Source organism: Gymnoscopelus microlampas, assembly GCF_963454915.1.
Source record: "Gymnoscopelus microlampas genome assembly, chromosome: 5".
Classification (NCBI taxonomy): domain Eukaryota; kingdom Metazoa; phylum Chordata; class Actinopteri; order Myctophiformes; family Myctophidae; genus Gymnoscopelus; species Gymnoscopelus microlampas.
In genome coordinates, this window is record NC_139942.1 from 12,787,691 (window position 1) to 12,812,722 (window position 25,032).

Below are 25,032 nucleotides of genomic sequence, written 5' to 3' on the forward strand. Positions count from 1 at the left end.
AAACCACCCCTCTCTCTCTCTCTCTCTCTCACACACACACACACACACACACACACACACACACACACACACACACACACACACACACACACACACACACACACACACACACACACACACACACACACACACACACACACACACACACACACACACACCTCCACCTCCACCTCTCCTCTGCTAATGTGCTCTGTGGTGCACTTTACTTTCTTTCTCACAATCAACCACACTGCAGAGGCTGTACTGACGGAAGCTAGAAGTGAGCACAGTTTTCCTGTAGCTTTATGAGCTTTGTAATGTTACACAAACACAACAGAACTGTCCATCAAACAACAACAACAACTTTTACAAATACAATTATAAATATAATGAAAAAGGACCTACTGATTGACCCAACATTTAACCGTTTTAATCATGTGTATGTTTGTCTGTCTGTCCGTCCGTCCGTCCGTCCGTCTTCAAGAACCTAAAATATGTGTATCTGTCAGCCTGCGGGTCTGAGAAAGAGGCAGAAATTAAACTGGGCTGTTATTTGCTTTTCTGTCAGATAACAGCAGTGAACACAACCTTAAGGCTTCGAGGTTGGTTAGAGTGGGACCCTATGGGGAAACTCGAGCCCAGGGAGTCCTGGGCTCTTCCCCTTGTCCCTCTCTATAGTTAAAACTCTTACCAGAGTTTTAACTATAGAAGTTGCCCCAGGTTCGATTCCAGGCCATCCCAGCATACTGTATGTGTCGATGAAATGAAATTTGTCCCTGAGCAAGACTCTTAACCCCTAATTGCTCACAGGTTCTCATTGGAAACAACACCGCAAGGACTTTCATGAACGACCTGTTAAAAGGAATTATCCTTTAAAAGGCTCCAGAAAAAAAAGACTGTGTCAGACCATCAGGTGTATCTGAAAAGATGTGCTTGTCAGGCGGATAAGACTAGGGACACAGCTTATGGGCCTGGAAGTCGGTTAGAGTGCACGGGATCTTCTGAGGAGACTGCACAGGGCGTCCTGGGCTGTTCCCCTATGGCTGTTTTTTCTGCTAAGGAGTGGTTTTGGTGCAGAACAAATGCTTGCAACCGATTCAGACTCATGAAAAACACCTAGTTTGACCCGCAGAACAACTTCAAAATATTACATGTGCCATGAGCACCTGCCCCTGTAATGGTCTCTGCAGCCCTGACAATATCAGCTCTTCTCTACAATAGGCTCAGTGGTTTTACACCTTTTATTATGAAAGGAACTTGTTCTAGTTTCACATGCGTAGGCTGTACTGACAGATGCTAGATGTGACCAACCAGACCACAGTTTTCCTGTAGCTTAATGATCTCTATAAATTTACACAATGCACACAAAAGGTTTACAAATAAAACAATTACAATTATAAAATATAGCTGCAAGCAGCGATAATACAGGGCCAGACATGGAAACTAGAGAGAGAGAGAGAGAGAGAGAGAGAGAGAGAGAGAGAGAGAGAGAGAGAGAGAGAGAGAGAGAGAGAGAGAGAGAGAGAGAGAGAGAGAGAGAGAGAGATGGATACTGGAGAGAGAGAGAGAGAGAGAGAGAGAGAGAGAGAGAGAGAGAGAGAGAGAGAGAGAGAGAGAGAGAGAGAGAGAGAGAGATGGAAACTGGAGAGAGAGAGAGAGAGAGAGAGAGAGAGAGAGAGAGAGATAGAAACGGAATAGCACTAACAACACTAAGATCACTCGTTCACAAACCATTTACCAATAGAGAAATTGTCTCCTCGCAACCGAAAACAGTGAAAGCAGCCGATCTACAAGCTCAGAAACACGTTGCTATCTGAAAGGTTTTGAGATTGTAGATCGGCTATTTTCAGAATGAAGTATGTCATACGTTGAAAAACGTACTCTCAAATATGCATTTCAGGTTATCTTTACCATTTGCACATGTATTCATTGATATAGTCATGTTGTTTGCAATTCAACTTAAATTAAGTCTGCAAGTGAGGCTTGAACTGACGACCTTGAGGCACTCATTTAAGGGAGACGCCATTGGACCAACAGACAAGGAACTGTGAAAAAGGAGATCACACAGATGATACAGTTTCATGCAAATAGCTGAAAAATCCTGGGTTTAAGTGTTTTCAAACTGCTCAAAATTGCGGACAATCTAAGGGCGGAGCTTACTGGTCAAAGCGATAGATGTGTTCCTCATGAGTCAAGGCACAAGTGTAAGCAAGTTTCACGACTTTCGGCCAAACGAGGCATGACTTTTGCCTGTTTAAAGTTTGCATTTTCAAAAAATTGCTATAGCGCCCCCCGTTGGCCAATTGGAGTGAGATTGGTTTCAGTGATATTTGGAATGACTCTCTACATTACTGCAACGTTTCAAAGAAATGTGAGTCTTGCATGTATGTTTTAGGCGCAGATGAATAATTTTCATAAAACTGTAATAGTTAAAATCTATGGAATCCTATATTTTGGAGCAATCTGCACAAAACGTTTAACACTTGAACTTTGGACCTCTGCCGACATAATGATGGGAGCGGATTTTCCATAAGTGAAAAAATGCAGAAGTTAGGAGCCAATGACTGTTTTTCATATAATTCAAAATGGTGGGAGATCTAAAGGTCAGAGGTCAAAAGTCAGAGGGTGAAAGTTGTTCAGCATGAGGAGACGCATATGTGTATCCAAGTTTCATGGCTGTAGGTCAAACAGGGCATGACTGCCAATATCAAAACAGGTACAGAGCTGAGAGCTCTGTCCCTGTAATGAAAGGGGCTAATTGTTTGAGCCAAAATGTTTTAATGAAACGTGTGTGCGTGTATGCATATGTGCGTGTGGCCGCGCGCACGTGTGTGACCTATTGTGCCCTATTGTGACTAAAAACTTTGTACAGAGGTTCTGCACACAAGTTAACAGCAGCAAACCATAACACTGTGACAGCTGTTTTCAAGTGGAGCAAACAAGACAATTTGCGTGAGAAGAGTTGAGAACCGCACTGAGTGAGGAGGGGCTGCTACATATGGGAAAGTGCGTGCGTGTGTGCGCGCGTGTGCGTGCGTGCGTGCGTGCATTTTCACTATATAGAAACAAGACATGTAGAAGGAAGTGTGCTTTACAATGTACTTCACATTCACACACCCCACAACACTGTTACAGTATGTGTTACACACAGTACACCAGAGACATGTCCAACGTCTGGCCCGACACAAGGGCACAAAGGCAGATTTGTCTATTCATGTAAAATTCATACAATGTTTCAGTGTTTTGAAATGAACCTGGTCGGTCCCTTTCATTTTCTTGTTTCATTCTCAACATGTGAAACACATGTACTTGATTACATTACATTTTCCATTTGTACAACAGACAATTTATTGGACTGTAAATATAATAACAATGCAGTGCATGTGAAAAAAAGATGATTTATTTTATTTGCTTTTTTTCTTTGGATTGCACAGATGCTTACATTTAGCCATACTGCCATGCCAACAAAGGTATATTGATATTGCACTGTAATTAAATCAAAATGTTGTAGGCCTAATATGATGCATTATGTGTCTTTGTTATGGTCCAAAGGTACAGTGCAAGGTACTGTACCTTTGTAGCTATATGGCCCTATTAAGCTAATTGTATACGTCCCATTTGAAAAGAGTTTAGACACCCCTGCTTACACATTCACACCCAATGGAGGCAACCATGCAAGGTACCAACCTGCTGATCAGGAGCAGTTAGGGGGTCAGTGTCTTGCTCAAGGACACTGAGGGCCAGGCCTGGAATTTCTTCATATTAGGGGCAAGGCCACTTGGCCTTTTGTGTCGTCCATTTTTTGAGGGCACAAAGGCCAAATTCCAGGGCAGGAAGGCCATCAAATAAAACGAGATTTTAGTCCAGTGAAAGAATTAATTCAATTTAAGGGTTAAGGATTATTTCAAAATGTAGACTATCTGCAAATACATACATTATGGAATGTACTATCTGATCCATGCTCAGCCCTGCTGAATCTCAACAAACGACCCTGGTGTCTACAGTACATGACAAGAAAGAGAACCTGGCATATTGACAAGAAGAATAGGAGAAGGTGGTACAGCCAGCTGGGGCATTAAGGCCACTGTGGCCTCAGGGCATGCTATTGAGGGGCACATGGCCAAACTGAGGGGCAACGACGGCCAAGGCCTTCGTCGCCTGCACACGCACACACAGAGACACAGACACACACACAGACACACACGCACACGCACACGCACACGCACACGCACACACAGAGACACAGACACACAGACACACACGCACACGCACACGCACACGCACACAGAGAGACACAGACACACACACACACACACACACACACACACACACACGCACACGCACACAGAGAGACACACACACACACACACACACACACACACACGCACACGCACACAGAGACACACACACACACACACACACACACACACACACACACACACACACACACACACACACACACACACACACACACACACACACACACACACACACAAACTTTTGCTTTAAAAAGTTATAAAAAGTTGTTTTTATTAATTTTGTTTTAGTTTTAGTAACATCTGTATCTTCAGTAGATCTTTCTCCTTCTTGGTCTTGGTCTGAAGAACTTCATAGATTCCATCGTCTATCTCTTGAAGATCAAGGTTGTCATATCATGTCCATCTACAGCCATTTCTAACTTTATTACTTGAATTCTTCTTGCAGGCATAAGTATCTTCACTGCCTTAAATACTAGTAGGCCTACATTTATATCACATTTGACACACCAATAATATCAGACCATCTCACTTGCTCGCACACTTTAAACATATATTGTATGCTGTAAAGATCCACATCTTTCTCTTCTCCGTGGTTAGTGCTAAGATCTAATGAATGATTCCTACTTTATATCTTAATTTTAAGAAGGTAAGGTTATATAATGACTTAAACAAATAAAGTCTGGCCTATTTGAAATTGTTCAGAGAACGCTATGAGCGAAGTGTTGTGAAAAACAGTATCTTGACATGAAACGTGAAATGATAATCAAACCAATATCTATTCAGTTAGACTAAGTATAGCTTACGTTTTCGTAATGTTTACGTTTAAATATAATGAAGGCACACTGAGAATATCATTACCAAATGGAGTCTATTCTGGTTTTAAACTGTCAGAGCTCTGGGCAGTCTGTCTGTGAACGCTCAGCAAGCAAAGGTTTGTAGCTTGAAGTGTAGGTTGCAGTATGCAAAACAGATGGTTGTGTGATCTCACAAGGCCAGCTGCTGTGCAAGCTAACAGGACCCCAGGGCCTCAAGGACTTGCAGCACAGATTATTGTCTCCGCCAGGCCAAATGCATGGCCAAGACTATGTTTTGCACCCTGTCTGTCCATCCGTCTGTGTGTGTGTGTGTGTGTGTGTGTGTGTGTGTGTGTGTGCGTGCGTGCGTGCGTGCGTGCGTGCGTGCGTGCGTGTGTGTGTCCGTGGACAGTTAATGTCCGGCACCGTTGGCCCGACGACGTGAAGCTGTGCGCACACACATCCAGGGAGCCCCAAATCTTTCACATGGGTCTGTCATAGCGCCACCAGGAGGCCGATTTTTGCAAAACATTTTTTTTACAGTACTCCTACAGGTTTTGTCCAAACATCACGCAAATCGGTACACAGTATCTCTATAGTCATTAAACCAAAATAGTTACTCCGAATTTTCATATTCCATCCTGATTGGCTAAGAAATTGGCTCCAAAGTTTGCAGGAGAGCTCCGTTTTGAACAAAATGCCTCAAATCATGAACACAGTGTGGGATTGCCGCGAAACTTTGCATTACCACTAGGCCGAGGAAGAAATGCCACCCTAAAGTTTTCAAATAGGCCTTATGGTGGCGCGATAACAGGCCAATTTGTGACTTTTGCCTATAACTGGACCGATCGGCGTAAAACTGTGCACGCACACTCCCTATAGAGGCCAAGGAAAAACCTTTTTTTCACATCGGCCTTTTATAGCGACACCAGGAGGCAGATTTTCGTTAAACACATTTCTTGATATTACTCTTACAGATTTTGACAAAACATCACGCACATCGTGCACATTATCTCTATAGTCATTTCAATAAAAGGAGAGATCAAGTTATTGCAAACAAAAGGTTTTATTGAATAAAAGATAAACGATTTCGGCAATTAGAATCCGTTAATAGTAGGTATAAGATTAGCTTTTAATATGAAGAACCCCCCCGGAGTCTAGAAGCTGGTGGTGGCAGTGCAGATGAATCTCCTTCCTTCTCAACTCTAGACGATTGAGACAAGATGGAGTTGGTGGTGGAGTTGGGTTGCTTGTTGCATGCTGAAAAGAGAATGCCAAGTGTCAGAGGCAGTGATATTTAAAGGCGGAGTCCAATCGCCTGATTGGCTGACGGCAGATTAGCTAGAAGTGCTCACACTTCAAGCTGTGAATGAAAGGATGTTTGTGAAGCATCCCCAGCAATAAAGATGAAAGTGTGGGAGAGAACTTATGCTTAGAGCTACATGTGATCAATGCGGATCTGTCCGATATTTCATAATTCATCATGATTGGCTAAGATTGGCATCTTAAGTTTGCAGGAGTGGCTTGTTTTGAATGTTATAGCGTCACCAGGAGGCCGACTTTTGTAAAACAATTCTTTTGATATTACTCCTTCAGATTCTGTCCAAAAATCACGCAAATCGGTACCATAGACTGTATAAATGAATGGACAATGCCACTCCCCTGCTTTCTACTGAACGAAAATGAAGCTGATAGTTCAGGAACATGCATTCCTCCATCGTTAATATATACAGTTGGCCACGCCGGAACTCAAACGCTATTGGTTGAGACCAGACACGTGACCAGCGAACCGGAAAACACCCCCAAAAATGCTATTGGTTGGGTAGCTTGTCAATCAAGAGCGGGGGCGGGGAATGAATGCTATTGGTTGTGTAGGTTGTCAATCAAATCATCCTGCCCCTCCTGGAGCATAGCCTACTTTATCGTCAATTTTAGAATAAATGGGACCATAATTTAGCAAAACGCATATCATGATGATTGAAAGGAGACTTTAAACTAGCGACTGGAATATAGAATTTATGACAATTTTTATTACGGTAAGAAAATCTAGTCTAAAGTTTGTCAAAAACCCATTCACTTGCGCTAAAATAAATTCTTTCTGACACTCCAGGTCGGCGCAGGGTAAAACAGTGCCTCACTCTGGCCATTCATAAGCTTCCGTGTTGGCCTCATCGTAAATATCCAAGCCTTGCCCCTTGATCGGTACACATTATCTCTATAGTCCTGTGATCAAGAATGATCTGTCCCATTTTTCAAAATTCCATCCTGATTGGCTAACATTGGCTTCCAAATTTTGCAGGATTGGTCAGTTTTGAACAAAATGCCTCAATTCATGAACGCAGCGTGCGATATCCATGAAATTTTGCAAGCACATTCCTACTAGGCCGAGGAAGAAATGCCACCCTTTTCACATTGGCCTGTTATAGCGCCACCAGCAGGTTGATTTTTGCAAAACGCATTTTTTGATATTACTACATCTGTCACCTGTAAGCTGGTTTACTCATTGTGACATCTGGACATGAGCTCAATTCTCTCCAGCATAATTTTTTTACTCATCTCCATCATCAGTGAATCATCTGCAAATGACAAAAAGAAAGTGGCAATAAGCACTGTTCTTGATCTGTGTGACCTGATCAGGTAGGTGTGTGTGAGGGGTGCAATACGTTAGTCCGACAGCGCATTCCTCCGACAGCGCAGTGCTCCGACATTAAACAGTAAACCCGAACCAAACCCGCACCCTAACCCTAACCGCACGCGGATGCCACATAGTCGGAGAAAAGGTCTGTCGGATTAACGCATGCCTCCCGTGTGTGAGTATGTGAATAGATCCCAGCATGTATATATACATTACTAGCCAACTCACACACTATCAAAAGTTAAGCTGGGTAGTTTTCTTGTGTGAGACACATCTCACATGTGTACTGTGGCAACCTTGGGGAATACAGGTGAGATTCACAATAAAACAAGAGGCTCAGAGTAAGTTGGCTTGTTAAATTAAATAGTCTTTTATTCAAACGATTAGGGGAAAGGGGAATTGGGGCAAAAGCAACTTAGGAATCCTCCCATCCGGGGCTTGGGCCTGTACATACGCTACACACAGGTGGGGGCTCCACAATCCTGGGGGTAAACAGAGAGAGAGCAGTGACTACTATGTTTCAGGGTTCAGTAGGTTTGGAGCTCAGTCGGCTTGCAAGATGTCCTTCCTACTCGCTTCCATGTGGAACAGAGTGACGTGGCCTGCTTCCTCATTCCTCCAAACTGACTCTCCAGCCGGCTTGTGAGCCGGCTATTTAAAGGCTCCCCTTGATTGCCTGACCGGCTGCAGGTGAGTCCACTGCCAGGCTCCCAGTGGCTGCAATGCCTGGACAGGATAATACACTCCACCTACCACCTCCCCCAGCCTGAGCTTAGGGACCCGCCCTCTCTGTGGAATAGGCCTGGCTGTTTCCCCTGGTCTGCCATAGTTAGGGTTGCCAACAGTCCCGTATTAGCCGGGACGCCCCGTATTTGAGCCAAAAGGGGCGTGTCCCGAACGGGACTTTGTTTGTCCCGGACTCCGGTGTAAAGGGAAAAATAAAAAATATATTTCTGTTTGCGCACACTGCAGTGTCTGGCTGCGTGTTTGTGTGCTTTATGAGATGGGCGCTAGGACCGCTCAGTTGCTCGCACGAGTGCTTGTGTGTGTGTGTGTGAGATTTTCTCCGGTGGGAACGGCATCATTGTTTGTGTGGCATGTCAGCCTGTTCCCAACCCTAACCCTAACCCTAAAACCGAAATAAAGTAACAAAAAAAAATTACTTTATCCGCGGGAAACCCGAAAAAAATCGCGCGCGCGCGTGCATGGGTCCCGTTTCTCCAGTTCTGGATGTTGGCAACCCTAGCCACAGTACCCCTTTCCTCCCCACATTTTGCAGATTCGACTAAAACAATAAACAACGGTAAATGAGTGAGAATGTGAAAAAGAAAAGTCACATCATTACAATCGCATGCAATTTAGGGATTTATCTCATATCCAGAGCCACTAACTAACGCAAGATCGGACATGTAACTTCTTGAACCCAAGTCAATAAATGACAGGGAAAACGGTCAATAGAGTTCAAAGACAAATGATTTAGTGTCACATCATGGTGTGGGTAAAGCACTGAGTTGATATTTGGAGATCACACAGCTAGAAAATGTCAGGCAACAAAAACCCTGAGTGATGTGGTAGTTTGTGATATGGAATACTCACAGTGCATGGTCAGGACTATGACCACTCCAGGCAGTATAAGACACATCACCACCAGACACACTGTTACAACTATGAGAGGCCTTCTCAGTGCTTTAGTGCGCCGTCCTGCAACAGGAAAGCAGAGCCAGAGAGAGAGAGAGAGAGAGAGAGAGAGAGAGAGAGAGAGAGAGAGAGAGAGAGAGAGAGAATATAATATATATAAATATAATAATATAATATTGAACTGGGCACTGTACACGCTTCAATATAATATTTTAAATGAAATAATGTGCAAAAACATTGCTGCTGCAGGAATAAGCATTTTTGTCTCCGTCAGGCCGAAGGCATGGCGAGAGAGTATGTTTTACCCCCTGTCCTTTGCACATTGACCTATACTTTCCACAGTGTAATCGAGGAAGGACCATTACAAAGGTTTGTAACATCGTACATGTTCACCTCTCTCTCCTCTGTCTCCCCCCTCTCCTCCAACTGTCCACTGTCCTCAATGTCTCCACTCTGTCCTCTAAGTCCATCTCTCTGTCCTCTGTCTCCATCTCTCTGTCTTCTGTCTCCATCTCTCTGTCCCCTCTCTGTCCTCTGTCTCCATCTCTCTGCCCTCTGTCTCCATCTCTCTGTCCTCTAACTCCATAAATATATGTAGCCATCTTATCAACTATTGACTACAAAATTGCACCTACAGCATGTTACATATTCCTCTCCTGTCTTGATGAGCTACATCAAACTAGAACTGTCTGCTGCAGGTTGTTTACAAGACAATGTGAGTAATAAGGAAGTATACAGACGGAAATCAACAACCACGTACTGACTCTCACATGAACGCACAGCCTGCAAGCAGTAGTCATGATACGATCTCTCAAAATAGAATAGCAAAAACAAAGAAAAAACAAATAAAACCATTTATTTTTTACAGAAGATGTTCCAACATTGTAGGCACGCGCACGCACGCGCACGCACGCACGCACGCACACACACACACACACACACACAGTGAATTTCACCCTAGAGCCTCCTAGCCTTCAGCTGCTGCACACTGTTGGTCACGTGACAACAACACCACACAGCACAGCAGCACACCAGTGGTGGAAAGTAATATTTACTCAAGTACTGTACTTCAGTACAATGTTGAGGTACTTTTACTTTACTGGAATATTTCCAATGTTCAATACTTTTACTTCTACTCCACTACATCTCAGAGACACATATTGTACTGTTACTCCACTATAATTATTTGAAAACATTAGCTACTTTGTAGATTTTGATTATTATTACAAAACATACAGCCCTACCTGCATTTCGCCATTTAAAAATAGCAAATGTACAAGCTCACAATGCGACACATTTGAGCTTGTAGATCTGCTATTTTCATTTTTTTTTTTAAACTTGTGAAATGGGACATTCTTAGTACTTTTACTTTTGGTACCTTAAGTACATTTTGATACCAATACTTTTGTACTTTTACTCAAGTAAATTTTGAATTCCGGACTTTTAACAGAGTATTTCTACATTGCAGTATTGATACTTTTATTTAAGTTTAAAAAAAAATAACTTTTCCCACCACTGTGGCGCACACACCAAAAGCCACACACACAATTGTTGAACGATGGACAGCCAGAGAGATAAAGGAAAAGTTGCCTCTCGCTGCTTTATTTTGGCGTGCAATTTAACACATGCCATGAACGCACCATAATAGCTACCTAATATGTGTAGTTACGTCTAAAAAGCTACAACTACAACTACTTTTTAGTGTGATGTGTGTGTTCTTGACTTCTTGTGGGTTTGTTTTTATCAGAGCGCAGCTGAGAGTGTGGCTGCTGCATGCACCAGTGAAAGCACAGCTTGAAAATAATGAATAGTTAATTATGAATAAATAAAAAGGTGTCGGGCGTCGGGCCGCGCTCGAGCTGTAAAATTGCGCCACCTATCGGGCCAGGGGCCGGGCTGGGCTGAATTCCATGGGCCAAGGCCGGGCTAGGGCCCACATTCTCGTGTAAGTGTGTGTGTGTATTGTAGTTTTAGTATCATAACATCTCTTACCAGACTGCAGTATATTCTGTAGATCTTTCTCCTTCTTTGTCATGGTCTGAAAATCTTCATAGAATGCATCGTCTATCTTTTGGAGATCAAGTTGGTCATAATGCCCTTCGACAGCCATTTCTCCTTGAATTATTCTTGCTGTAGGCGTGGTCTCATCCTCGTAGTTTATACCATCTTCCTCTTGGAGCTCAATGTTTTCATAATCTCCATCTTCGGCCATTTCTACCATAATCTTCACTGATGTCAGTACACCACCTCCTCTCCTCTGCTAAGGTGCTCTGTGGTGCACTTTCTTTTCTTTCTTACAATCAACCACACTGCATAGGCTGTACTGACGGAAGCTAGAAGTGAGCACAGTTTTCCTGTAGCTTTGTGAGCTCTGTAATGTTACACAAACACAACAGAGCTGTCCATCAAACAACAACAACTTTTACAAATACGATTATAAATAGAACAAATAAAAAAGGACCAACTGATTGACCCAACATGTTTTAATCACGTGCGTGCGTGCGTGCGTGCGTGCGCCTGTGTGTGTGTGTGTTCCCCCCGGCCAGTGGGTGTGTGAGACAGAGAAGAGAGAGAGAGAGAGAAAGAGAGAGAGAGAGAGAGAGAGAGAGAGAGAGAGAGAGAGAGAGAGAGAGAGAGAGAGAGAGAGAGAGAGAGAGATAGAAAGAGAGAGAGAGAGAGAGAGAGAGAGAGAGAGAGAGAGAGAGAGAGAGAGAGAAGAGAGAGAGAGAGAGAGAGAGAGAGAGAGAGAGAGAGAGAGAGAGAGAGAGAGATGAGACACGTTTGTTAGGGCTCGTTCAAACCAGGACTGTTTGGTTAGTTTAAAAGGGACCATGGTCCTAGACGGTCCTGGGCAGTTCTCCTCTCCATAGTTAAAAAGCTCCAGAAAGAAAGAAAACACATAGTTTGAGTGAGTCAGGTGTATGCTGGAAACGATGCTTTTCTGTCAGATAGCAGCAGTGAACACGACCTTAAGGCTTGGAGGTTGGGTAGAGTAGAACCCTATGGGGAATCCTGGGCTGTTCCCCTCGTCCCTGTCTATGGTTAAAAGGCTCCAGGAAAAAAAAGACTGTGTCAGACCATCAGGTCTATCTGAAAATATGTGCTTGTCAGGCAAATAAAAAAAAGTCTAGGGACATAATATCTCATGGGCCTTGAAGTTGGTTAGAGTGGGATCTTATGGGGAGACTGGACAAGGGGTCCTGAGCTGTTCCCCTCTGGTCTATTGCTGTTATAAAGGTCCAGTAAAAAAAAATACATTTGCGACAAGCGGGAAAAGTGAGCATGGCTGTTTTTTTTCTGCTAAGGAGTGGTTTTGGTGCAGAACAAATGCTTGCAACCGATTCAGACTCATGAAAAACACCTAGTTTGACCCATCGCAAAACTACTTAAGGCCTAGATAAGGTTGCGGATGCTACCTTTCAGGTTCCCCTGACGTTTAACTCTTTGAAATGTGTTAGTTGAAACCTTACATTTGAGCATGTTATTATAAGTGAACATGTTCACTTTAAGATTCCAGGTTACTCTCTGTTTGAAAATGGAATTGAACAACAGGTTATGCTGTAGATGATGTTGGTGTATGGTGTTTCAAAACAGTGCATGTGCCCTGAGCACCTGCCCCTGTAATGGTCTCAGCAGCTCTGACAATATCAGCTCTCCTCTAGGCTTTGTGGTTTTACACCTTTTATGCGAGGAAATTGTTCTAGTTTCACATGCGTAGGCTGTACAGATGCTAGTGTTCCTGTAGCTTCATGATCTCTATAAAGTTGCACAATGCACACAAAAGGGTTATAAATAAAACAATTACAGTCATAAATGAAAGGGACCAATTGTTTGAGCTAAAATGTTTTAATGAAACATTGTGTGCATGCATGCATATGTGCGTGTGGCCGTGCACGCGCGTGCGTGTGTGTGTGTGTGTGTGTGTGTGTGTGTGTGTGTGTGTGTGTGTGTGTGTGTGTGTGTGTGTGTGTGTGTGTGTGTGTGTGTGTGTGTGTGTGTATACAACAAGCATTAGCATGCAATATTGTGCAGAGTTTGCAAAGTGAGTGCATGCAACAAGTGGGATTTCACATTATGTATATGTACTGAGTGAGTGAGTGAGTGAGTGAGTGAGTGAGGGAGGGAGTGAGCAGTGGTGGAAAAAGTACTCACATTTTTTACTTAAGTAAAAGTATCAATACTGCAATGTACTACTTTGTTACAAGTGTTCTGTATTCACATTGTACTTCAGTAATGTTCTGTATTCACATTTTACTTCAGTAAACCTTGTACAGAGGTTCTGCACACAGGTTTTTTGAAAAGAATACCAGCACTCACTTTCATCCATTCAGGATCTTGTTTTTATTCAAGTCTTATCTGCACACAAGTTAACAGCAGCAAACCATAACACTGTGACAGCTGTTTTCAAGTGGAGCAAACAAGACAATTTGCGCGAGAAGAGTTGAGCACCGCACTGCGTGAGGAGGGGCTGCTACATATGGGCAAGTGTGTGCGTGCGTGCATTTTCACTACACAGTACTGTATATAGAAACAAGACATGTAGAGGGAAGTGTGCTTTACAATGTACTTCACATTCACACCCCACAACACTGTTACAGTACGTGTTACACACAGTACACCAGAGACAGACAGGTCCAACGTCTGGCCCGGCACAAGGGCACAAAGGCAGATTTGATATGGCTTCCTTCCTAAAATGTATAATTCAGTGTAAAATATATATACGCCAGTCTATTCATGTAAAATTCATACAATGTTTCAGTGTTTTGAAATGAACCTGGTCAGTTCCTTTACTTGTCTTGTTTCATTCTCAACATGTGAAACTCATGTACTTGATAACATTACAATTGCCATTCCTACAACAGACAATTTATTGGACTGTAAATATAATAACAATGCAGTGCATGTGTATCTCTATAGTCATTAAACCAAAATGGCCTGTCGGATTTTTCATATTCCATCCTGATTGGCTAAGATTGTCTTCCAAAGTTTGCAGGAGTGTTCCGTTTTGAACAAAATGCCTCAAATCATGAACACAGTGTGCGAATGCCGTGAAACTTTGCACACACATTACCACTAGGCCAAGGACGACATGCCACCCTAAAGCTTTCAAATAGGACTTATGATGGCGCGATAACAAGCCAATTCGTGACTTTTACCTATAACTGGACAGATCGGCGAGAAACTTTGCACGCACAGTCACTTTTTTCACATCGGCCTTATAGCGCCTCCAGGAGTCAGATTTTTGTAAAACACATTTTTTGATATATTACCCCTACAGATTTTGAGAAAACATCACGCAAATCGGTACACATATCTCTATAGTCATTTCAATAAAAGGAGAGATCAAGTTATTGCAAAAAACATTTTTTTATTAAATAAAAGATAAAACATTTTGGAAATTAGAAGGTTGAACTTTATTGTTACATCTTGTGTACAGGTCCATAAGAGGCTTCCTTCAGACAATGCAGCAGCATAGGTAATAACAACAATAGAATAATGATAGAAAACATAAAAAGATTTAAGCAAAAAGCAAAAAGAGAATGAAAAGAGCATCATCAAATCAAATAAAAAGTATAAATAAATAAAAACTTGGTTGTAATATAATACACCAACAACATTTTTCCTTCAGTAGCTGCCACCTACAGTAACTTTGCGTAAACAACTTCATAGTATATTCTGTAAACAGCAGATGAGGTACAGTGGGTACTGTTCAGGCATAATAGTGCAAGTAAAGGATGGATGGTTGGGGGGAAGGGGCTTAACATTTCCCCTTTTCCTGATTTGATTAGAATCTGTTAACAGTTAACGTATAAGATTAACTTTTAATAGGGAGAACCACCCCGGAGTCTAGTCGCTGGCGGTGGCATTTCAGATGAACCTCCTTCCTTCACAACTAGACTATTGAGACAAGGTGGAGTTGGGGTCGGAGGTGGGTAGCTTGTTGCATGCTGAAAAGAGAATGACAAGTGTCGGAGGCAGTGATATTTAATCAGTCAGATTTGCTAGAAGTGCTCACACTTCAAGCTGTGAATGACAGGATGTTTGTGAAGCATCCCCAGCAATAAAGATGAAAGTGTGGGAGAGAGATCTTACGCTTAGAGCTACATGTGATCAACGCGGATCTGTCCGATTTGTCATAATCCATCTTGATTGGCATCTAAAGTTGGCTTGTTTTGAGCAAAATGCCTCAAATCATAAACGGAGCGTCCGATTGCCTTGAAATTTGCTCACACATTCCGACTAGGACGAGGAAGACAAGCCAGCCTTTTCACATTGTCCTGTTATAGCGCCACCAGGAGGCCGACTTTTGTAAAACACATTTTCTGATACTCCTTCAGATTCTGTCCAGAAATCAGGCAAATCGGTAGTATCTCTATAGTCTTGTGATCAAGACGGATCTGTCCCAGTATTTTATATTCCATCCTGATTGGCAAATTTCGAACATGGCTGGCCCACAATAACCTGCCTGACCTAGTGGAGACCTGTGCTCCGATGAGCACTTTTTCTAGCTTGAATAATTAATTAAAACGTAATTTCCACATTTGACACACACAGACACACACACACACACACACACACACACACACACACACACACACACACACACACACACACACACACACACACACACACACACACACACACACACACACACACACACACACACACGTGCAAAAATAATCAACTCATTACATGAGTGAGAATGCGAAAAAGAAAGGTCACATCATTACAATTGCATGAAAGCTAGGCATTTATCTCTTATCCAGAGACACTAACTAACGCAAGATCAAACATGACCCAAGTCAACAAATGACTGGGAAAACGATTCAAAGACAAATTATTTAGTGCCACTGCCACATCATGGTGTGGGTAAAGCACTGATGTGACATTTGGAGATTGCACAGCTAGAAAATGACAGGCAACAAAAACCCTGAGTGAGTGATGTGGTAGTTTTGTGACGTGGAATACTCACAGCGCACGGCCAGGCCTATGACTGCACCCAGCAGCATGAAACACATCACCACCAGACACACTATGACTACTATGAGAGGCCTTCTCGCTGCTTTAGTGCGCCGTCCTGTAACAGGAAAGCACAGAGAGAGAGAGAGAGTGAGAGAGGGAGAGAGAGAGAGAGAGAGAGAGAGAGAGAGAGAGAGAGAGAGAGAGAGAGAGAAATATCAAAGGAAGCAATAACATTGAACTGTGTGGGTACTGCACATGCTTCAAGATAATCTTTTATGAAATAACAATGTCAAACTTACCCCGAGTGTGTCTTCCTGCCAGATTCTGCGTCGTGACTTGCTGTGGCCCAGGAACAAGGCCTAAATCATCCACGCTCTCGTAGATGTTCACCTCTCTCTCCCCTTTCTCCCCCCTCTCCTCCAACTGTCCACTGTCCTCACTGTCTCCTCTCTGTCCTCCAACTCCATCTCTCTGTCCCCTGTCTCCATCTCTCTGTCCTCTGTCTCCATGTCTCTGCCCTCTGTCTCCATGTCTCTGTCCCCCGTCTCCATCTCTCTGTCTCACCTTCTTTGTCATGTCTGGCATGGCATAAATATCTGTAGCCATCTTAAAAGTTTGAAAGCAAACTATCAACTATCGTCTGCTGCAGTTTGGTTGCAAGACGATGTGGGCAATGAGGAAGAAACAGACGGAAATCCACAACCTCCTGCTGACTCACATGAACAAACACGCTGCAAGCAGTAGTCATGACACAGTTAGACTAATCTCTCAAGATAGATTCGCAAAAACAAAGAAAAAAATGTATAAAACCATTTATTTTTACAGTAGATGTTCCCAGATAGTAGTTAGACACAGGCACGCACGCACGCACGCACGCACCGCACGCACACACACACACACACACACACACACACACACACACACACACACACACACACACACACACACACACACACACACACACACACACACACACACACACACACACACACACACACACACACACACACACACACACACACACACACACACACACACACACACACACACACACACACACACACACACCTCTACTAGTGGATCCACTTCCTGTGCATATCAATGAGTATTACATTTTGACTGAAAGGACAAATGATGTACATGTATATAATTACAATAAAACAGTCATAAAGAATGATACTAAATGGAACATTATGTTGAACAATAGACAGTGCTGCTGCTCTTACTGCAGGTAGTGAGATGAAGACAGGAAGTGAGGGGATGTTTCCTGTGTGAGGGTAAGCGAGGCATTACTGACCACAAACACGTCATAGAGTGCTACTTATCATTGTTATATACAGCAGTGGTTCTCAAAGTATGGCCCAGGGACCACCAGGGGTCCTTGAGGGGATTTCAGGGGGTCCCCAGCAAAAAAGTAGGAGCAGTTTAAACACTTAAGCCCTCATTTATTTGTGGCTATTTGAAAATAGCTGATCTACAAGCGCAAGTGTTGCCAAGTGTTATATGAGCTCGTAGATCAGCTATTTTCTAATCTTCATCAAATCAAATCTTCTCTTCTGTTATGGGGGATTTTCAAATAGGGGTCCGTGGCCTAATAATAATAATGTATCAGTGTGTGGGTCCTTGACCCTTGACATGAAATTGTTTGCGAACCACTGATCTACAATACCATAGTATCACCACTATTGGGAACACAGCAAAAAAAGAAAGAAAAAAACTGCTGCCATGAAGCTGTACAATTATGTTAACCCATTAAAACCGAGAAAGCATCTGTGTCATTTTAGATTTTAGTGTTGGCAATTCAAAAATATCAGATATACAAGCTCACAGCGTGTCACTTCATGCCGCGCTGCGAGCTTGTACATCTGCTATTTTTGAACATTTTTGAAAAATATTGAAAGTGTTGAAAATCTTCTCTTCTGGGGGTCCCTGGCACAAAACGTTTTCAGATTGGGGACTGTGGCCAAATATACATCAATTTGGGGGTCCTTGGCACAAAAAAAGTTTGAGAACTACTGATTTAGAAGCCATCATACTATAATTCTAGTAAGGGCGTAGTGAAGGGCGTAGTGGTGAGTAGGTGAAGCTACCCGGTTCTCCTCAGTGGCTGGAGCAATTGCTCTGATTTTGCACACAGCCATTGACCATTACCATCTGAATTTAACTGTGAAGCCCGTTTTTCAATTTCACCAAATCTCAGCTTCTTATTAGCGTTTTTGTGTCAAACACTGTCGCCATGGCTATGGGACGAACTGCCTCCCGGGTTGCCAGATCATGTGCGCATATCCCCCCACGGATGCGTCGACCGGGTATGGTCTAGTTTGTATAATCGGCCTCAGGTCTTAATGATGTTAATACTCATCCAGCCGAATGACCAATACGACTCATTCTTGCTGTGTTCTCATTATCTGTCCTCTTTGTCTTTTGTATGACAGCCTTGAATCTTTTTTTAACAACACAAATCTCATATGGGGGTCTCTGGCACTAAATATTTGTGTCTATTAACTAATTGATTTGGGGGTTCTTGACATGAAAAAGTTGTAGAACCATTGGCTTATAAAAAGCAGCCGTCCTTCCAGTCATTCTGTCATTATTTGCCCCTGTCTGTCTGTCTGTCTGTCTATGTACAGCTAATCTCAGGTAACCTCGCGTCACCGGACTTTCCACCTCAGAGGAAAGCCTGGTATTCGTTCTAAAACTAGCCTGTGTGATCCGGTTTAGAAAAAAGGAAAAAAAGAATCGTGGTTCTGGTGGTTGGTTCCGGTTGGCGTCATATTGTTTTTGTTCCCCACCTAATGCGACTCAATTAGTTTAGTCTCACTAGTCGCGACACAAGTTATAAAATAGAAAATGGACATACCAAAACGATTATTAAACCAAAAGAAACAAAACAATTATAACAAACTAAACACGTTTTAAACTAGGGTAATCATTTTGGAAATGCACGGCGCCGGTGGTTCAGGTCGTTGGTTACGGCCACCTGATGACGTAACGTTCCGACCGGATCAGAAACCCGAAAATGGTATTGATCCCAGGCTAAATCTCAGTCACTGCTAGACCAATCCAAGTAGGCCAAGGAAGGACCTTCACTATAAATTGTCTTCACTATAATTTGGCCTATTCTTACGACCATAGGTCGTACGAATAGGTCGTAAGAAGAAAGAAAAAATGTATGAGACAACACCCCATACAGGCCACACCCATTTCCACTTGACAAGATTTTCTGCAATTTCTTTTTCTCTTCAAAACAAGTTTTTCTTACACAAAATGGTGCACACTCTCTATATGCGACGCCTTCCGCTCAAGCCGCTGATGAATTCCTAATAATGTGTCCATGATTGAATCATAATTAACTCTCTATAATATAATGAATTCAGGTTTTAACTATAAGCACTGAACTACACATGGCATGCATCTACAACATGCATTCACAAAAACACCTGGGCATACACACTTTAGGGCAGTCAAAAATGGCATATTCGTTATAAAAAACAACACCTGGGTTCAAACAATAACCATAACCTTTTTTTTATGCAAACTATGATATGCTGTAAAGATCTTTATCATTCTCTGCTTCGTGGTTAGTGCTGAGAAACATGCTCCCTTGGGAGGTCTAATGAATGATATATACTTATAGCCTCATTTTAAGAAGGTAGGGTTATATGGTGATTTAAATAAAAGTCTGGTATATTAATTTGAAATTGTACAGAGAACAGACATGCATCGCTCTGAGTGACATGATGTGATAAACATGGAACAGTATGTGAAATGACAATCAAACCAATATCTATTCAGTTAGACGAAGTATAGCCTACGCTTTCGTTATATTTACGTTGAAATAAAATTAAGGCACACCAATAAATGAAGGAGGTTTTCCCCTGAGGAACAATTCCAAACAGAGTTGTTTTGGTTTATTCGGTTGAGTTTGGTTTTAGGCCTACAGTAAACTATCTGCCATCATTACCAAATGGAGTCTGGTTGTAAACTGTCAGAGCTCTGGGCACCTCAGCAAGCAAAGGTTTGTAGCTTGAAGTGTAGGTTGCAGTATGCAAAACAGATGGTTGTGTGATCTCACAAGGCCAGCTGCTGTGCAAGCTTACAGGACCCCAGGGCCTCACAAGGACTTGCAAGACAGATTATTATGATTTATATATTTTTAATTTGAACCTGAATTAGTATTTTTTTTAATTTATTTTTTAATGTAGATTTATGGAACATTTGTTGACAGCCCTAACACCAGGGATGTGCTGGCCACTGGGACATTTGGGACAATTCCAGAAAGGCCTCTCCATTCCAGGCCGACTAGGCCGGCCGTTTAAAAAAAGATCTGGTGCGCGGCCGCACCTCAAGGGCCTCTCTGAGATTCCCAGGCTGAATTAGGGGCCCAGCACGTCCCTGAATGTGTCTTCAAGAAGTACCCTAAATGTTTCTATTGAGACCAATCGCTCCAGTTTCAGAGAGTCCTGAAGTTTGTTCCATTTGTGTGGAGCATTATACATGAAAGCAGTCTTTCCTTGTTCACTGCTCTTCCGTGGACTGGTATATCTAATGTGTGATTCTGAACGTGTTGCGTGTCCAGTAACCTTTGTCTCTAAAAGCGCTGAGGGCCCTATTTTGCACGTCTTATTTCCAGGTCTTATGCGGAAATGTTTTTTCTCTGGTGGAAAGAGGAGACCCTACCCCTCCCCCCAGACACTTTTTGTTTACTTCTGTGTACACAACGTGGCTTCCACGACTCTTCAAAGATCGCCAATTTAAAGTAAAAAAACAATGGCATGGGGATAAAAAAGTATGGGCCCATTCCGGGTTGAAGTTGCTAAAGCCACTAATATAGGATATAGGACTGCAAGGGAGTTTCCCCGCAAAAGCTTCTATTCTGGGACCCCTGTATTACCCGCAAAACACCTGCATTACCCGTTACATTATGCATAGGTGTGGTTTGAGCGTTACAATGATAAAACCAATCACTGTGCCATATGCCATTACCTTTAAGAGAAGACTATGCAAGCCATTATCCCAAATCCAATCTTACGCACTGCTTTATCCCTGTCTGCAGTGTTGCCTGGTCTGATTATTAAGCCACATTGAGCTTGTTTTTCTGAAGTTCCTTGTAAATAATGGTAGAAAGGTTGTGAGCTTACAGATTGTCTATTTTCAAAAAGCCAACATAAAAATGCACATTGTTTAATGGACGACATATATGCATATACATATCGGCATAATGCAGAACGGGTATAGCAGGTGCAGAATAGCGTTTAGGGACAGTGCCAGCTCCATTATCGGTATTTCACGGGTAATGGGTAGAAAATCATAATGGTTAACGTTTGCGGCTTTAGATTGGCCCAGAATAGAGCGGTGTGTTTTAATCACAGGCAGTCAATGTGTTAAACCAAAATGGTCTTTGAAGGAGTGGTCCTTTTTGAACAAAATGCCTCAAATCATGAACACATCGTGCGATTGCCGTGAAACTTTGCACTAACATTACCACTAGGCTAAGGAATAAATGCCACCAGATGCCTTCAGATTGTCCAAAAATCACGCAAATAGGTACACAGTATCTCTATAGTCATGTGATCAAGACGGATCTGTCCCATTTCTTTATATTCCATCCTGATTGGCTAACATTGGCTTCCAATGTTTGCAGGATTGGTCAGTTTTGAACAAAATGCCTCAAATCAGGGAAATCAGTGAAATTTTGCACGCACATTCCCACTAGGCCAAGGAAGAAATGCCACCCTTTTCACATTTCCTGTTATGGCGCCACCAGCAGGTTGATTTTTGCAAAACACATTTTTTTATATTACTCCTACAGATTTTGTCCATTTTGTTCATTTTATTAGATCTGTAGTAAAAGCTGCATCCAAACTGCTTCCATCAACCAAGACAGGAGACACGACTTGGTGCCTTAATGACAATAAGGGACTGATTTTCTGATTGATACTGATTGATTTTCAATAGCCTGGAATCCAGACAGAGGCGCTTGTTCAACGTTTGTTTTTTTAACTTCTCATCATCCTGTTTGAGCCGTATTTCCAAACGTCACCAATTATGTAGGCAAGTCAGGAAGAGACTCAAATTTTACATTGGAGCCCACTGGTCCCGCCCCGCCCACAGACCAATCAGCAGCCACGGCACCTGGGTGCCCGTGGAAATAGCATGATTACCAGTTAAACTTAGAGAAGACTTCAAAATTAATGCAATGATATTTATTGATGAATACAGATGATGAAGACATGAATGCAGTAGCATTTTTTAATACATTTATATTTCATGTATTGGAACACTTTGGCGCGGGCCCCATCGCAGGAGAATAATCAGATCAGATCCTGATCAGATCCTGCCTGTTGAAGGCCCTCCGGTAGATAGGGCCGACCTTACCTCGTGGTGCCTTGAGCGGTGTCGGGGAGGTGGTGTGTGACCTGAACAGAGAGCATGAGTATGAGTGAGGCAAGGGAGGAGGAGTCATTTTAAAGGGACTCTGTCAATCAGCTCAGCTGATCTGATTGCAGCAGTACCAATGAGGTGATACTATAGGTGAGGAATGTAATGAACTAGAGGTTCGGGCCGTTGCCCTCCCGTCTAGTAGCCTGGGCCGCACATCGGACACAGAGACAGCTGAGCGTGTTGACGTTCATTGAAACATGGGTGTTTGTGTCGACACGCAAATCGAAAACGAAAGCAAACTGCAACATGCAAACCGAAAGTGAAGCGAGACCTAACTTGTTGGAGACCCACACACACAAACAGCTTGGAGACACAGACAGCCATGCATGCACAGACCTAACCTTTTGTAGACGCCGACACACAAACAGGCTGGCGAGGCAGACAGGCACGAATGTGCGCCACTCTCTATTGTACATTAGGATGACAGTTTTCTCATTTTCTCAGCTGAACCTTCGTATAAACTTCCATACTGAGAAGTGAAGTGAGGGGGAAGAAAAATCTGCCGAACGCAGCGAATCAGTCTGGAATCATGGCTAGATTTTCAATGCACTGATTCTGATACACAGAATAGTAATACTATGAGAAATGAGGGATGTACAGTAGTGGTTTAGTAGACACAAAACAACTTGAAACAAAAAAAAAAAAGAAAGGTTTTAGGTGTAGGCTACTGCATAACCTTGTTTCTGATTGGGTGGCAAACCCCCAAAGTAGACCAGTTTTTTTCTTTTGTTCTTTTTTGGTCCATAATGTTTCTATTAAACAAGAACTGACCTGATATACTAGTAATGTCAAAGAGGTTTTTTTTACATTAGAGTTACTACATTTATTGTACCATTACATCCCTGCCAATAATTACAATCATGGAGCATTTAATATTCAATCAAAAATGTCTATAACATCACCTGCTAGATGGTTTACTCTTTCCATTACTTGCAACAGAAGTAACTTCACTTCCGTTACAGCTGGACTTGAACTTATTTATCTCCAGGATCAGGTTTTTATTGACTGAATTATCTGCAAATGACAAAAGAAAGAGTCAGTAAGCACTGTAGTGAACTACCGTTCTTGATCTGTGTGACCTGATCAGGTAGGTGTGTGTGAGTATATATGAATAGATCTCAGCATGTATAATAATGCATTACTAGCCAACCCACACACTATCAAAAGTTAAGCAGGGTAATGTTCTTGTTTGTGACCCAAATCTCACACAAATAATGAGTACCCCTTTCCTCCCCACATTTTGCAGATTCAACTAAAACAATCAACTACGATAAATGAGTGAGAATGTGAAAAAGAAAAGTCACATTATTACAATTGCAAGCAATTTAGGTATTTATCTCTTATCCAGAGCCACTAAATAACGTAAGATCAGACATGACTTGAATCCAAGTCAACAAATGACAGGGTAAAAGGTCAATAGAGTTAGAACATTTGTAGAAAAACCCTGACAAACCCGGAGTGAGTGTTGTGGTAGCTTTGTGACATGGAATACTCACAGTGCACAGTCAGGCCTATGACTGCACCCAGCAGCATAAGACACATCACCCCCAGACACACTATAACAACTATGAAAATCCTTCTCACTGCTTTAGTGCGCCGTCCTGCAACAGGAAAGCACAGAGAGAGAGAGAGAGAGAGAGAGAGAGAGAGAGAGAGAGAGAGAGAGAGAGAGAGAGAGAGAGAGAGAGAGAGACAGAGAGAGAGAGAGACAGAGAGAGAGAATATCAGAAGAAGGAATATTGAACTGGGCATTGTACACGCTTCAACATAATTTATTTTAAATGAAATAATGTGTAACAATAACACTCCATTACACATATTGTAATGGAGTAAGGACCATTACAATGGTTCGTAACAATGTCAAACTTACCCCGAGTGTGTCTTCCTGCCAGATTCTGCGTCGTGACTTGCTGTGGCGCAGGAACAAGGCCTAAATCATCCACACTCTCGTAGATGTTCACCTCTCTCTCCTCTTTCTCCCCCCTCTCCTCCAACTGTCCACTGTCCTCACTGTCTCCTCTCTGTCCTCCAACTCCACCTCTCTGTCCCCTGTCTCCATCTCTCTGTCCTCTGTCTCCATGTCTCTGCCCTCTGTCTCCATGTCTCTGTCCCCCGTCTCCATCTCTCTGTCTCACCTTCTTTGTCATGTCTGGCATGGCATAAACATCTGTAGCCATCTTAAAAGTTTGAAAGCAAACTATCAACTATCGTCTGCTGCAGTTTGTTTGCAAGACGATGTGGGCAATGAGGAAGAAACAGACGGAAATCCACAACCTCCTACTGACTCACATGAACAAACACCCTGCAAGCAGTAGTCATG

The 25,032-nt window shown here is 42.6% G+C and overlaps 2 protein-coding genes across 2 annotated transcripts in view; both read right to left on the reverse strand.

Moving 5' to 3' along the window:
• LOC311044647 (uncharacterized protein) overlaps window positions 1-16,904 on the reverse strand; it is a 34,088-nt gene extending 17,184 nt beyond the window's left edge. The window contains exon 1 of the mRNA XM_084056359.1: window positions 16,568-16,904. Coding sequence (XP_083912485.1) covers window positions 16,568-16,874 — 307 coding nt within the window. The 5' untranslated portion in view covers window positions 16,875-16,904. The remainder of the gene's footprint in view (window positions 1-16,567) is intronic.
• A 5,646-nt stretch (window positions 16,905-22,550) lies between these two features.
• On the reverse strand, window positions 22,551-24,889 carry LOC311044911 (uncharacterized protein; the record flags this gene model as incomplete). The annotated part of the gene is made up of 4 exons (XM_084056720.1): window positions 22,551-22,687; window positions 23,615-23,726; window positions 24,209-24,313; window positions 24,583-24,889. 4 exons carry the CDS (start codon window positions 24,887-24,889, stop codon window positions 22,588-22,590), a joined length of 624 nt encoding a protein of 207 aa, XP_083912846.1. The 3' UTR covers window positions 22,551-22,587.
• Between the last annotated feature and the right edge of the window lie 143 nt (window positions 24,890-25,032).